This window comes from Lampetra planeri, chromosome 50 (assembly GCF_965212315.1).
Source record: "Lampetra planeri chromosome 50, kcLamPlan1.2.h2, whole genome shotgun sequence".
NCBI classification, from domain to species: domain Eukaryota; kingdom Metazoa; phylum Chordata; class Hyperoartia; order Petromyzontiformes; family Petromyzontidae; genus Lampetra; species Lampetra planeri.
The window spans coordinates 7,664,453-7,680,469 of NC_136156.1; the positions used below are offsets into that span (position 1 = coordinate 7,664,453).

At 46.5% G+C, this 16,017-nt stretch overlaps 1 protein-coding gene across 4 annotated transcripts in view; it reads right to left on the bottom strand.

Moving 5' to 3' along the window:
* The window catches only part of LOC144734166 (uncharacterized), a 96,134-nt gene that overhangs the window by 44,166 nt on the left and 35,951 nt on the right, over positions 1–16,017 (bottom strand). The window contains exon 1 of one of the 4 annotated variants that reach the window (XM_078616241.1): positions 6,309–6,654. The exons of 2 other annotated variants lie outside the window; for them this stretch is intronic. In XM_078616241.1, the coding sequence (XP_078472367.1) occupies positions 6,309–6,371 (63 nt within the window). In that variant the 5' untranslated portion in view covers positions 6,372–6,654. Of the gene's footprint in view, positions 1–6,308; positions 6,655–16,017 lie in introns of those variants that run through there. One more of the 4 variants, XM_078616240.1, reaches the window with a different exon arrangement.

Consider the following 16,017-nt stretch of genomic DNA (forward strand, 5'->3'; position numbering starts at 1 on the left):
TGTTCACGAGGATGCGTTCTGCCAAATTGAAATTCAAACCAAAGAAATGTCACCTACTGCAACGGTCCGTCCGCTATTTGGGGCACATTGTGAGTGCTGAAGGGGTGTCCACGGATCCGGAAAAGACGGCGTGCGTCCGGGATTGGCCGACTCCGGCCACCGTGGGGGATGTTCGGCGGTTTTTGGGATTTGCCTCGTATTACCGAAGATTTGTGCCGGGTTTTGCGACGATTGCGAGGCCCTTGCATCTCCTTACAGGTAAAGGACGGAAGTTTGGTTGGGGACAGCCGGAGGAGGCGGCCTTTCGGAGTCTGCGTGATCTATTGGCCACGGCCCCAACATTGGATTATCCCAATTTCGATCACCCATTCATTCTTGATACGGACGCGAGTGACACGGGTATTGGGGCGGTATTATCACAGTCTAAAGGGGGTGTAGAGCGCGTCGTGGCGTATGGTAGCCGAGTCTTGTCTCCTGCGGAAACCCGCTACTGTGTCACTCGCAGAGAACTATTGGCGGTTGTTTTTTTCCTACGGCAATTTCGACCATACCTCTACGGTCATTCTTTTATTGTGCGTACGGATCATGCGGCCTTGCAATATGCCCTTAAAATTGACCAGCCATCCGGACAGTTGGCACGTTGGTTGGACACGCTACAGGAATTTTCCTTCCAAATTCAACATCGGAAGGGAGTGCGCCATGCGAACGCTGACGCACTTTCCAGATTACCGCGGCGCGCCCCTTGTAAATGTGAGTCGGGGACGCATAGGTGTTCGCCGATTCCAAACCCCCCTCAGCCGCTTACGTTGGCCGTCGAGAAGTCGGATACTCCGATGGAACCGGGACCGGCTGACGGGGTTTTGAATCTGCCGCGGTCTGTCTGGATCCGGGAACAGATGATGGATGAGTCGTTGGTGTCCTTGCGGAAGCGGTCTGCTAGGGACAATGGGAGTCCGAGTGCGGCTGTGGGGCCGCAAACCGCTCTCCGAGATGGTCTGCTTATGTGGCGGGAGGGGTTCCAGGAACGTTGGCGCCTGGTGGTACCAACGTCCTTGCGATTCGAGTTGATTAGAACTCTCCATTGTGACACTCTCTTACATTTAGGGGTGCAGAAGACCTTGTTGACGTTGCAACGTCATTATTTTTGGCACGGCATGGCGACAGATGTCGTAGGGCACGTGCGCGCGTGCCCTGCGTGTGCACGACGTAAGCCGCCGAAACATCCTTACGTGCCGCCTCTCCAGTCGATTCAGGTGTCTCGAGTCAATGAATTAGTGGCACTGGACATATTGGGACCTTTTCCACCATCGGCGAGGGGAAATAAATATTTGCTGGTAGGGGTTGAGTACCTCTCCCGTTGCCCGATGGCCTGGCCATTGCCCGATCAGTCGGCCGCGGCCATTACCGACGCCTTTTTGTTTGGGTATATTATGGACAAGGGGGCGCCTGAGAGACTCCTCACGGACCAGGGCAGAAATTTCTCTTCTAAATTATTGTCGGAAGTGTGCGCGGGCCTTGGGACTAAGAAAGTACGGACATCCCCATACCATCCGCAGACGGATGGTATGGTTGAACGGCTGAACAGGACATTGTCTGCCATGCTTTGCCATACCGTGAGTGAACAACAATCAGATTGGGATCTGCACATCCCCGGGGTGCTTTCGGCGTACAGGATGACGCCTCATGCGGCTACAGGGTATTCGCCGTTTTACCTTATGTATGGTCGGGAAAACGTGCCGCCGGTGGATGTGCAATTGGGAACTGGGGTGAAGGGACCTCGTAAACCACTTCCTGAATACATTCAGGACACGGTTCGCCGAGTCACGGAGGCGCGGGAGAATGCCCGCATGGCTACGGCCAAAGCCCAGACCCGGAACGAGCGATATGCGCGACGGTCCGAGGGGGAGTGCCCTTGGAAGGTTGGGGACCTAGCCTGGCTTCATTGTCCACAGGTACGTCCGGGAACCTCGCCGAAATTGCACAAACCCTGGCATGGTCCCGTACGCCTCATTGCGGTTCCCAACCCACAGTCAGCACGCGTCCAGATTGGGTCTCGTCGCTGGGTTGTGCATACGTCGCGCTTGAAACCATATGTTGCTCCCTTACATGATGCGTCATCCCCCAATGTTGCCTTGCCGGGGTCTGTTGCTGCTGACTCTCCCCTGCCTGCGTCCATTGATCTTGCTAGAGTGCCTGTCGTACCTGTTCCAGACAGGCCAGCCGTGACATTGCGGGGGACGAGGGGCCCTGCTCGGAGGACGCCTGCCAGGTCTGCGGGACCTTCGAGCCCTGCAGCCCTTCCGACCCAGCTGCGGGCACGGTCACAGGACAAGCCCAAGACTAACTCTTTAGGGACACGGGACATCGGTGGACTTCCAGCTGCGACAGGGGGATTACCCCCTGTCATTCCTCGACTTTCATCGCGTTCCCGTTCTGCGAGTGGGCCGCCGACCGTCCGGGACGGGCCGGCGACCCGCACACGTTCCAAATCGCTTACGTTTCGTTGATTGTTGCTGTGTTGTTATCTTTTCTTACAGTTGTATTTATTGCATGCTTTTTGTACGTTCGTTGATGTTAATTGCGTTGTTGTTGTTGTTCTTGCTGTTACATTGTATGCTTAGTGTCCTTTAGGGGGGGAAGCTCGGTTCGCCGCATTACGATTTGCTATTGGTCAGCCAAGGTCGGCTGGGATTTTTCTACGGGGAGGGTGGTGTAATGCGGGCATAAGCGACCTTCCGGATGTGACGTCACGGGGGGTGGAGTCATGTGACGTGGGTGGAAGGTTCGGGTCCTTAAGCGGGTAAACCGGAAGGGGAAGTCAGTCGGGGTGTGAGCGGAAAAGAGAGAGGCCACGCGGGCGAGTGAGAAGAGGGGGGGCACCGACGGCCATCGGGAGCCAACCCCGAAGAGAGGCGGAAGCTACGGAGTGGTGTGCAGCTGCGGAGAAGACAGCCAGAAGAGCTGCGTGTTAGAGGCAGCGGTGTGGCTGCCAGCTGAGGCGGGAGAGAAGAGAGAGAGAGACAGCACGAAGCTGTCAGAGCTGCAGAGAGGACGAAAAGAGAGAGGAGTTGCAGCGAGTACAGCCAAGGGGGGCTGTGTGAGAGTAACAGCAGCGGGGCTGCTGTTGTGGATCGGGCCGACATCGGAGTCAGCACCGTGGAGAAGCTACAGAGTAGAGACAGCCGTGTGGGAGTACAGCACGAACCGAATAAAGGACACTGAGCCAGACATCGTGGTCCAGTCGTTTATTACATAGGTAAAACATTAAAATTAATAAAAGAAAAGCAACCATGTTAAACGTCGCAACAATCTCCAACACATTTATGAATAACACCATGACCTTAAAAGGGTAAATATAGCGACGTTTCGGTCAATGGCCCTTCTTCATAGCATATAAATAGAGGGCAGAGAGATAGAGTGAGGTGGTTTGGATACGACTGCACTTCACGCCTTGGGACCTTATAAGAATTACGCTTAAAAAAAATCCTGATTAACAGTTTTTAAATTAGCTTTTAAATTAGTAAAAAAAAACTCTATTATGGATACATGTTCTTTGTTGCTCCGTTTATCATCGCGGACAACAATGTTGAAATTATATTTCGTCGGGGATGGAAATGCAGATCAACTTTCTTCCAAAAGTCGTCGAATAAACAACATGCTCATGGCTATCATGGATACCCTCGCTCCAACGCGACTGACTTGTGTGCGGCTGGCAGAAAGTGGTTAATAAGACAACGGAATTGTTTCCTTTGGAAATACAAGTAGCACTTTCAACTGAGTTGTTTCAAATAATTTGTGTTGTTAAAAGTGCCAGTCCAGGTGGCGTTAATGATGTACATGCATTCGTTGTTCACAAAAGTGAATTGTCATCTTCAATTTGTGATGAAATTGCTTCTCAGAAGCTAGCGTCGCAAAACACGAACCTCGACAAACATTTTACTTTAAAAAAAGCTTTAACATGTACAGTGTTAATAATAATAATACACAAGGATGTCCATGTTAATATTTTTGCCTACAACAGCATTCTTATATATTTCCACACGTTGTGCAAACAAGCCATAGAAGGGAGTGAATGAGCTTAGCTGAACAAACAATTGCTGCTGGACCGTCACGCCCTGTTGATTTTCATGAACTCTTGTTTTCACTACTTTATTAAAACGTCACGTGCGTGCCAAACGCCTTGCAACAGAGCAATGCACTGCGGAGATCGATCGATGCTTTCGAGACGTGAGTGGCAGCAAATACACTGAGCAGGTGAAAGCCACCTCGCTCAAATGTTATCCTTAATTTCACCGTTATTTAATGATGCTTCAGTTACACGAAACAGTATTGTATCGCATCATGACGTTTGAACATCTGTATCGCCTCGATGCAAAAAAAATAAACAATTGTAAATTTTTATTCGTAACTTCATCGAGCTCTGTTTTAAGTAATAATTATGTTTTTATGTTTATAACTGTATGAATACAATGTATAAGACCATACCTGTCAACCCATACGGTTTACCCGTATTCTTGTACAGGGAAATTGAGTTAAAAAAAATGGGTGTCTATTTGTTTGTGTTTCTCCCTTGTGATGGGACTTTGAAGGATGAATGTTGATATGTATAAGGGCGCCGGGTGACCAATAAAGTCTGAATTGGTCTAAACTATATAAGGCACTGATAAAAGGTTGACAGGTATGTAAGACTGACTCGTTTAAACTAGCGAATTCATAATACATGGAGTGAATGAAATACATCAGCGCTGATTAATCATTACAAATCGCATTATACATGTGTGTGTTTATATCTATATAATTAAATGACCTGTACACTAAAGTTATGCGAAATTAAGAGAGCACAAACGTTGACGTGATACGGGGAAGGCAGACGTCTGTATTCATAATTACACATCACAGTTGGTGGATAGCTCTCAAACATCTCAGACCCCTGTTGATCCTGGTGGAGATAACATTTTCTTCTTTCTCATTGTATGGCCACTTAATACGTGGCCATACAATTTGACAGTTCTTTAACTGGCCGTCAATAAATGTAAACAAATCACTGATCCCTCCTAGTTTTCTAAAATACGAATTAAATAGTAATTATATGTACCCATTCAATACAGACAAACCCATTTCAGTATCAATTATTGTTTTTACTTGGCTCCTACTTGTGATGTTTGATCAATAAAAAATCTCTGTCCCATCCGCACTTCTATCCCAGATTTTTTTCTGTTGCTAAATATTTCGCGTTACAATTTTTGTATTTATTGATGGGCTATACATCGGGTTTCCAATTAGATTTGTCTGCTGAAATTAGTGCTATGGGTTGTTTTCTGATAAAGGCACGGCGGGGGTGGTTTGGATAAATTAACGGTTCAGAAAAAATATCCTCCAATTGCCAAAGAAATACCCCTTTCCAGACCAGGATTTATTTTAATAAACGTATTTATCTTATCTCAAAATAATGTACAGAGCGTCTTGTGCAAGGCGCTTTACGCATAATTAACAATGGCACATATCAATGCAATGGAGGAAATCAGGTGACTGAAATAGATGAGAGGAAGCAATGGGTGGCAAATCTTTGGTGATGCGTGTCATCGGTGATAGCGAAATTGATGACGGTAAATGATGAATAGATTGCATGAATGGGGAATGAATTGAAGCCATGCAATGAGGATGAGCGGATTGAATGAATGGGGAATGAGTGAAAGCGATATAGTGAGAATATGAAGAGGGAAAAGTAACGGTGACGGTGACGAGTGGGAGATGAAGGGGCCTTGGGACGAGCGAGAGAAACTAGGAGAGTTTTGAGTGCGGAGCGGAAACTAGTGAGCGAAGGTGACTTTAATTTAGACCACGAACGAGATTAACAATTACATATTGGTGGGGGTTTTGGTTTGAACATTTAAAAAATAACTATTGTACTCTACTTCTATGTTTCCACATTTTATGTTCACCGCATTATAGCCAATCCTCACTCACCGGCGGGGTGAAATTTGTGAATCAACCCGCAAGGCATGGGGAAGTCCTCTCCCAGCAGTGGATTTATAGAAAAGGGCTTCACGTGTACAATTAATTGTGGTTTTGATATGCCAATGAGCGACATACATTGTCCTACTTTCAACAGCAAATCCGAATCATTTACAATTAGTTAAGTAGACGAAAGCTAGTTAAGACTACTCAGTGTCTTTTTTTAAATCGAGACTTGGGCCACAAGAGCAAATACAAAATCAGATCCAGAAATCGCTTTATATGGATATGCCTGTACAATGAAAATATATTGGGCTCCATGCATATTTGCACCAAAATATGATCTCACTTACGATTGCTACTGTGAAGAGCAGGGCCAGAAGCACTCCCACGATGTTCAGATGCATTCTTCCCATGGCGATGATTCAGGGCAGCAGCAGCAACGGATGCTAAGAAGAGAGTGGTGGAGCTTTGCAGGGTTCAGCTTAGCTGCAGGTGGGTGGGGTCTGGCTTTTCCATCCTTGCTAGTCCTCTATTTAAATCCCTGTACCCCCGACGCGGTTACTAATTGCACTAAATTGCCATGGAAACCTTGCAAGCACAGAAAAGTAAGGTGAACATGGCGACTGTGGTATTGCACGATGTTTGTTGCTGTGGTTGTGGTTTACCACGTGTAGACTCACTGTGTCACACACCGCCACATATGCGATTATCAGTCATGCTTGTCATAGCATGCAATGACTTTGTGTGGTCCGTTTTATGGCCTGTGCATGCTGTGTGTGGCTTTAATTTCTTTGGTGCACAACAGAGAAATCACACATCATATGATTGATGATATCAGTAACCCATCATCGAGAACAGATATTGACATTGGTGATGGGATACAAGATATGTGTGGATAAAAACAACACGAGCAGCAGTAGTGCGTATTACTGCGCTGCGGATTTAACGATATTGGTTTGATTCCCAACCAAGGATAACATCAACGGTGACTACTATCCGAACTAATATCCGAACTGTACCTCCCCTAGATTGACTCAACCATAAATATAATATCTGGTGCAGTGTGCAAATAATGACATCATAGGGGAAACAAAGGCGGTCGGACGTGGACCTGGCTACAACCAACCTCCTCATGCACTTTGCATAAGGGGGAGCATTGTCTTTGTACTTTTGGAGGTAGCCGTGTGTTTTTCCCACTGCATATCCTGGTGTCCCAAAAAGCCGGGTTCGATTTCTGACTCAGGTCCAACACTTCAGTGGTCTCTCCTAGGTCGACTTAGCCAAAAGTGAGCATTGGTCACGGTGTGGTAAACAACAGAATATTTGTCATTCAGAGTTTTTGTGAACAGGAGTTTGCCAATGAACTTGCTTAACAGCATCGCTATCCTAGCGGGGTTGTGTACTTATGTGCTAAGAAGGATATTGTAAAATGCACTCTTCCGGAAGGTGACTGGTTTACCGTTTGAACTCACGTAGACCTTGCTATTTATGGGTGATTGTATTGGTTACATAAACCTAAGTTTTAAAGTGAACTGGCTACTGGTTAACACTCTTTAAAACTCATTTAGGCTATGATATGTTTTCACATAAGTTGAAAACATTGAAAAACAATGCAGGTCGTAGCTGTTCCTGTTTTTTCCTGGCATCGTTAGTAAATGTGTTTTTGGTAATATAGTACATACGTTAATACATGTTTTCCTATAATGGAAATGACATATATATGTAATCCTCAATGCCCTCTCTATTGAACTAATTTACCTGAAATCAATGGGTCAATACAGAGGACTAAACCGGCAACTACTGATAACTGGGTTCAAATCTGGGTTTTAGTAACCCTTGGTTAACATATATTAAGGGTAGTAAGTGAAATTTCGATTTAAAGCTTTCGTGACTGCAGGGATTCATCTTCTTGGTTCTTTCGGTAAAGTCACGTAGAAGGGAAGTAATAAAAGAATAAAAATAAAACATAATAAAATGAAATAATTAATGAAATAATTAATTTCATTTTATTATGTTTTATTTTTATTATTTTATTACTTCCCTTCTACGTGACTTTACCGAAAGAACCAAGAAGGTAGTAAGTGAGTTGGTCAATGGTCTCAAGACGGTCAGCAATGAAGACACCAAAAATACCTGTCATTGTACAACTCTGATTGTGAAACATTTGTTTGGTTGCTTAGCTATTCAACGAGACGCTCCTTACAAAGAAAAGTGGTATTGGGTAAGACAGGCCTATTGAAGTCACTATATAAGTAGCTATGACATAATTTTCACGTGTTGTTTTCTCACAGCTTTTCAACTATTGCCCGCGTGGAATAGAATGATCACGACTATAACAATAATTATCATTGACTTCAAATTGTCAGTTCAGTGCTGAATCAAGCTCTCTATTTTTCTCTTTTACAAAAACTATTTAATTAAGACACAATAGGCCAAATCAATGAATGTGAATATAATTATGATTAAAACAATCTCATGCGCGTAAATCAACACGTTACTTTCATATCCACGTGAGAGTTCATACAGAGATTCAAGACGCGATCCTCCTTCTGGGATCGCGCTCTCATCATCCTACAATCTCAGCCAGGCGCAGAAGAATGCTCACAAACAGAGTGGAATAATGCAGACGTCCAGAATGAACACATCATTCTAGACCCAGACATCGCACCTCCTCCTGACTTTGACATTCCTCAAAGACGCTGGAGGTGTAACCATCAATCGTATCGTAACATCAACAGGCAGATGCGCACATCTCCTTCATGAATGGGAAATTAAAGACAAGCCACAGTAGTGCGATTGTGGCCAAACAACCCAAATTATGGACCGTGTAGTAAACCCCTTTAACGAAGGAATGTCAAAACTGTAGCAACTCTCTCCTGAAGCCCCCCCATGGCTCGCACAACCTCAACTTTGCCATATATCTCCTGAACAAAAATTGTCAGGCGCGAGAAGAGAAATTCACGTTGACAATAATGCTCTTTTGTGAAAGACTCTCATTGGGTGTGTTACGGCATACATTGATTTGAAGCTTTCGTGACTGCAGGAATCCATACTCTTTGGTTCTTTCGGTAAAGTCCCGTAGGTATAAAAAATAATAGATCACGATGTTTCGATCGCAACACAAGCAACCGTCTTCAGGTGAAAAAGAGGGGGAATCTTCTGAGGCAGGCTGTTTATAAAGGTTTAGAGATGGGCGGGGTAGCTCATGTTAATGTAGGAGCGAGCAGGAGAGAGCGAGTAGGAGAGATAAATTCGCTTGTAAATGTAAGCTCGGCGAGGGCCGAGCTCGGCGAGTGCCCGGAAATTTGAGAGTCGGCTAATATCGGCAGGTAGGAAGGGAACATCAAAGCAGTTAAAACTTTACCTGGTTGATCACGTCCTTCCAATGATTGCTTAATTTGTATCCATCTTCTCGGTTGAAGTTATGTCTGTGTTTATAAATTTGGATGGCTTCATCTTTGATGATAGCCATATGTTGCAGACAAGTCAAAAACTCACAGGCATGGAGCCAAACTCAGGGCTGATCGAAAGCCCTGACCCAGACAGACAGAGGAGGCCTTGAGATGTTTCTTAAAAGTCAGAGTGCATTTGATGTTTCAGATGTGCAAATGGGTTAGAGGGTTCCACACCGAGGGGGTGACAGCAGAAAACCGATGTGAGGCTGTAATAGTTCAAAACCTTAGTGTCCGAAGCAGATACATCTGGTAGGAAACATTTTGTCTAGTTCCTGATACTTCATAGTGCAACTACCACACACATGGGTCATCTATCATATTCAGTCACACTCATTCATTCATACTCAATATTGCTCATTCACATTCAATTGCGTAGAACTGCAGGCGAATGAATATGCAAGTGCCTTTACTATTGAAATCTGCCTATTAAAATCCATGTAACTCGTGCTGGAGCGGTGGTCTTATCTAGCTTGAGACTGCCTATGGGCATTCGACATATTTCATGCAGCTCATGATTCCTATTTTTGGGGCATGCTTGGTGTGTGATGCTATACACGAATATAGTTTTCAATGTATTCTTCAGAGAAATCACACATCACATGATTGATGATATCAGTAACCCATCATCGAGAACATACATTGACATTGGTGATGGGATACAAGATATGTGTGGATAGAAACAACACGAGCAGCAGTAACGCGTATTACTGCGCTGCGGACTTACCGGTATTGGTTTGATTCCCAACCAAGGATAACATCAACGGTGACTAATATCTGAACTAATATCCGAACTGTACCTCCCCTAGATTGACTCAATCATAAATTGACATCTAGTGCAGTGTGCAAACGTTGACATCATTGGGGAGACAAAGGCGGTCAGACGTGGACATGGCTACAACCAACCTCCTCATGCACTCTGCATAAAGGGGATCAATGTGTTTGTACTTTTGTAGGTAGTCGTGTGTTTTTACCACTGTATATCCTGGTGTGCCAGATACCCGGGTTTGATTCCTGACTAAGGTGCAACACTTCAGTGGAAATTAATTTCTGACCATGGCCGTGGTCTCTCCTAGGTCGGCTATTCCAAAAAATTTGCATTGGTCATGGTGTGGTAAACAACAGAATGTTTGTCATCCAGAATGTTTTCGATAAGGAATTTGCAAATGGACTTCCTTAAGAGTATCGCTATCTGAGTGGCATTGTGTACCTACGTGCAAAGGCTGCAAAGGTATAATGCCAGTGATACGCACTGACCGGCGCAGCCTTTGTGTGATGTTAAACCTCGCAAGGGAACATTCCTCGCCTCTAAACGATACGCCTGATATGGACGATGCTGAGCAATAGGCGACTGCGTTGTCTTCATGGGCGACAAAGCCAGCTCACACCAGTTCCTCTACAATGGATTGCCACCAAGGTTCAGTACTCGCGCCAACGCTCTTCAATGTCTACACCAGTGACATGCCACCGACCGGGTCACGCATATTTGCGTGTGTGGATGACTTTGCCCTGGCAACGCAAGCAGCCGCTTTCAATGACATCGATTCCACTCTGAACAAAGTCCAAAACACCATGGGGGGAATATTTCCAGAAATGGAAGCTCAAGCCATAACCCGAAGAAAAAACAAAAGTCACTGCATTTCATCTTGGTAATAGGAGAGCCAAGCACACTCTGAACGTGACCTTCCGTGGCAACACTGTTGCGACACGACACCACTCCAACCTATCCCGGAGTGAAGCTGCACCCGAGGCTAAACCTTCCATGACTACCTCAAAAAGACAGCCGCCAAGACCAAAACAAGGGGACGCCAGTTTCTTTATCAGGTTGAGCACAAGCTGGGGGGCATCAGCACCAGTGCTACAGACATCAACGATGGCCCTTGTGTACTTTGTAGCCGAGTACTGTGCATCAGTATGGACCAGAGTAGTCACCACACGACTTGTTGATGTCCAACTTAACACTGCGATGCAGTGTATCTCTGGAACCCTCAAGTGGACCCCAACATCTTGGCTGCCCATGCAATCAGAAATCTCTCCCCTACCCATCCACCGTGATGCTGCAACCCTCCGGGAAGTTCCTGCGAATCGAGGAAAGCAGTCGCCTTCCCATTCATCAGGACCTCAGTAGCGTCCCTCGTCATCGCTTAAAGTCATGTCAATCTCTTTTTGGACCCATGCGCTTAGCCTGAAACAATGCGAATTAAACCCCGATGAAGCCTGCAGAGCTGAATTTAGTTAAAAATAACTCACGAACACCTTGTGAAAGACCCAACGCAAAAGATCCCTGGGTTTGATCTTCCATGAAGCTCATGGCCGGCTCTAAATCCCATCCGTATAAACCGCAACAGATGCGGATACCTGGTGCACAAATGGAAAATTATGAAATCTCCAGTAGTGTGTAACTGTGGTCATCCAAAACAGACCATACAACATGTAACGATGCAATGCCCAATCCACAAATACGAAGGAGACGTCACGGCGACAAACTCCGCTGCTCCTGACGCGGTTATCTGGCTTGACCACCTGAATGTGAACTTATAGTTGTTGCTCTACACCTACATCGGGAAGGTGATCGGTTTGACTATTAAATAGTACAGAACTCGTCCAAACACTCAAACTCATGTAGAACTTTCTACTTATGGGTGATTGTATTGGTTACAAACCTAAGTTTTAAAGTTAACTGGCTACTAGTTAACACACCTTAAAACCCCTTTAGGCTGTGATATATTCTCACACAAATTATTTGGGTCTTTTGGATAAGCCATGTAGATAAAAAAAATAATAATAAATAATAACAATATCACGACGTTTTGATCGCAACACAAGCAATCGTCATCAGGTGAAAAGTATAGCGGGAGAACTGCTGAGACTATATGGTGGGAGAGCTGCTAAGGCAGAGAGTTATAAAGGTTTGAGATGGGTGGAGCCCAAGGGTCAGTGGGCGGGGCTAGGTAGTCGTGTGTTTTGCCCACTGTATATCCTGGTGTGCCAGATACCCGGGTTTGATTCCTGCATGTAAATGTAAGATCAGAGAAATGTTGACAAACGAAGCTGTGGGGGTGGCCATTGTATTGTGAGATATTAGCATGTCAATGTGAGAAATGTGCTTGTAAATGTAAGCTCAGAGAGAGCTCGGAAAGAGCCATCGCCACATGGAGGTGGAAAAGGATGGCAAGCCGCCATTTACTAATTATCTCAGCCTCGCTGTGCGCTGCGTTGCACCGCGAGTCGAGTAGATAACCTTGCATTCAATAAACCCTCGGAGCCAGGATGAACGTCCAACTCCAATCGTCATTTATGGATTGTAACAAGGTAAAACTGGTGAGAAAACACAGACACAGCATCTGTTATATTCCGGAAACACCAACACAATGAACACCACAGCATCAGAACATTGTCTTAGATAACAATAGATCCTGGACGGACCAGGCCCCTACATTACCACTGAACAGCTAGACAAGAGCACAATCCGGTGCGTTGCATACAGGCACATTGTGTATTCATCCCACTGCACCCCAAATGTACAGCATTACACATAACACTAAACTGTGGATGAGATACTTCGTCATCTTTACTCTCAGGATCGCAACGTAGGCACAAGTCTGACTCGACCTACTAAATCACAAGTAACATCCACAATAAGGAAAGTCGCAGGCTTCGTTACTAACTAGGCCTCGTATTTACTACAACAACTTAACGGCACCATAAAGGCATTTACATCACTATAATGGTCATTCCAACATTACAACAGCATTGCCAATATTATAGGAATATAAACAAACTTACAGACAATGCTTTTTAAGCTCCCACAATGGACAGGTGCGACTGTGGTCTCACTAAGATGCGATGTGTGCCGCCATCTTGAATTATCAGTAAGATGGCAGATGCCCGCGTGGTTCGCTGAAAATCTAACATCGTCACTTCCTGGTCACGTGACCAAAATTAGTATAAAAAAACAGGAACTTCCTGTGAACGTACGCTCCACATCTGCCATGAGGCAAGACACTAATACAGCTAAAGGTGGCTGTTTTAGTGAAAGTAACTCAGAGAGTAGAAAATAACTGCTAACATGGGTAGGTAGGGAGGGAACATCACAGCCAGTTATAACCTAAACTGGTTAATAACGTCCTTCCAATGATTGCTAAGTTTGTACCCATCTTGACGGTTGAAATTGTGTCTGTGTTATATATATCTAGATGGCTTCATGAACGAATTTTTGCTGATAGCCAGTGGGCTTGCAGAGTACCCTCGTCTTGGCAAAATCAATTTCGTGTGTGTCCACAGCGTTAAAACAATGATCAGCCACGGCTGAGGTATTGGTCCTACCGTTTTTCAGATCTGCCTTTTGTTCACGAATCTGGTCCAAGACATGTTGTTTAGTTTCCCCAATGTAACAGCTGCCACAGACACAGCTTAGTTTGTAGACACCAGAGTATTGCATGTCAGGGATCATATCCTTTACAGATGGGATGAAATCACGAATTTTACATACTGTGTTGAATCGTACCTGGATCTTGTGTTTGCTCATGATTTTGGAAATATTTTGGTGACCCCTGCTATGTATGGCAAGGTGATGGTTTTGATTGGGTCCTCCGATGGTTCTCTCCCAACGTTTGGGGTGATAGCTTTATGGATTGTGTAGTCTGAATATCCATTCTTCATGAGGGCTTGGTGTACATGATCCAGTTCACTGGCTAGGTGGTGATGGTCGGAAATACAACGAGCGCTATGGTATAGAGATTTGATGAGGGAATTCCTCTGGGATGGATGGTGGTGGGAGTCAGGTTTTAGATAGGCATCCGTATGGGTGGCTTTCCTGTAGACAGTGTCCCATTGAGCCATCAGGTGTTTTTACGATTAAAACATCCAAGAATGGTAACTTGCCATCCTTTTCCACCTCCATGGTGAATTTGATGGCTGGGTGTATGGAATTTATGTGGTTGAAGAATTGGTCCAGAGCTGGTAGGCCATGTGGCCAGATGACATCCTTAATCGAACCAGCCAAGTGGCTTTCCTTAAAACCCTCTACTGCTAGACCACCCAGATTTTATGACTTACCAAAAATCCATAAAGAAGGTACACCACTCCGTCCTATTGTCTCCACCATTTGCTCACCCACCTACAGTACAAACTGGCCCGATTGATGTCTAATACCTTGCAACCATTCACTGGTAAGACCACCTCAGCTGTACTTAACTCAGCTCACTTGATATATTCAATTAAGGACACCTCACTATCTCCAGGTGATTTGGTTGTAAGTTTCGATGTGGTATTTTGTTTTATGGTAGCGTTCGTTAATGTGCTTTTAAAAATAAAGTACACATGTTATTACAATTTTCCCTATAATTCACATGACATGTGTAGGGGTGTTACGGAGGAGCTGTATGTGTAGGGGTGTTAGAGAGAGAGCCGTTATGCATGGCAGCTTATGGGAAACAAACACAGTGGGCGGGGCTACGTGAGTGCACGGGGGGGGTGCTCTCAACGACGTCCGCACCAGGCAGCCCGGGGCCCCACCCCTCAGCGGGGGTGGAGTATAAAGGGGGATGTGTCAGAGGGCTCGGGGCAGAATGTTTAAGTAAACTCTTGAAGACCGAAGACTGCCTAGCTAGAGCCCTGGACTCCCCTGGGACGCCGCCCTTGTCAGGGCCGCGCAGGACCGAGCCAGCGGCGTGGTCCCGTGAACCAGAGCCAGGACTCTGGGACTCCGGGTACCGTAGCCCGACTGACCAGTGTCGGGCCAGACAGCCTCCCCTAGCCCAGTATTTGGAGGATTAGGAGGCAGGCTAGGGGTAGCTAGCCGTGTGTTCCCAGCTATCCGGGTGAGGGGGCCGATACCCCCTCCAGTACTGTATGTCCCCAGTGACTGTTGTGAAATAAATACGTGTGCCTCTACTCGGGTGTCCACGCGTCCTCAACGGTACTACATCTGGTGACAGAAGTGAACAACAACGAACATGGACACGCGCCGAACAGCTCGGGCCGGGGTGCAGGAGGCGGAGGACACCGCGGGAAGTGCAGTGCCAGAGACGGCTGATGGAGGCAACGAGCAGCCGGGGCTGAATGCATCCTTACCGGGGCATTGGGAGGAAGGGGAGTCGCCATCCGACGGACTTCGGCTGGCGCACGCGAGGCTGGCGGAGCTGCTGTATGCTGCTGCTGCCACACTCGAGAGCATCACTCGGCTGGGGGCTGCTGGACCGCCGCGGGGCGAGGACGGCCGACGACCGTTGCGCCTTCCTGCCATTTCTACTGACTACAACTTTGAATCTCCCGCCATCGCCGCAGCAGCTGCCGAGGGCGTGGCCAGCCTCAACCTGGGGTCCGACATCGGCCTCGCAGGGGCTGCCGCGTCACCACCAACGGATGGAGCATCACCATCAGCGCGACAGGCGATTCCATCTGTCGTTCGTGCCGACGCTCAGCCGAGTTGCGGGGACAGCAAAGCGCGGGCCTCCACGGCGATCGCTGTGCTACGCCAAAGGCTGCCCCCGCTGAAAGAGTTTGTAGCTGAGGAGGGCGACTGGGGGGGGTTCCAGCGGCGCTTCCTCGCGCACCAAGAAATGGCGGGGTGGTCGGACGCCGAAGCCCTCTGCGCGCTGCCGGC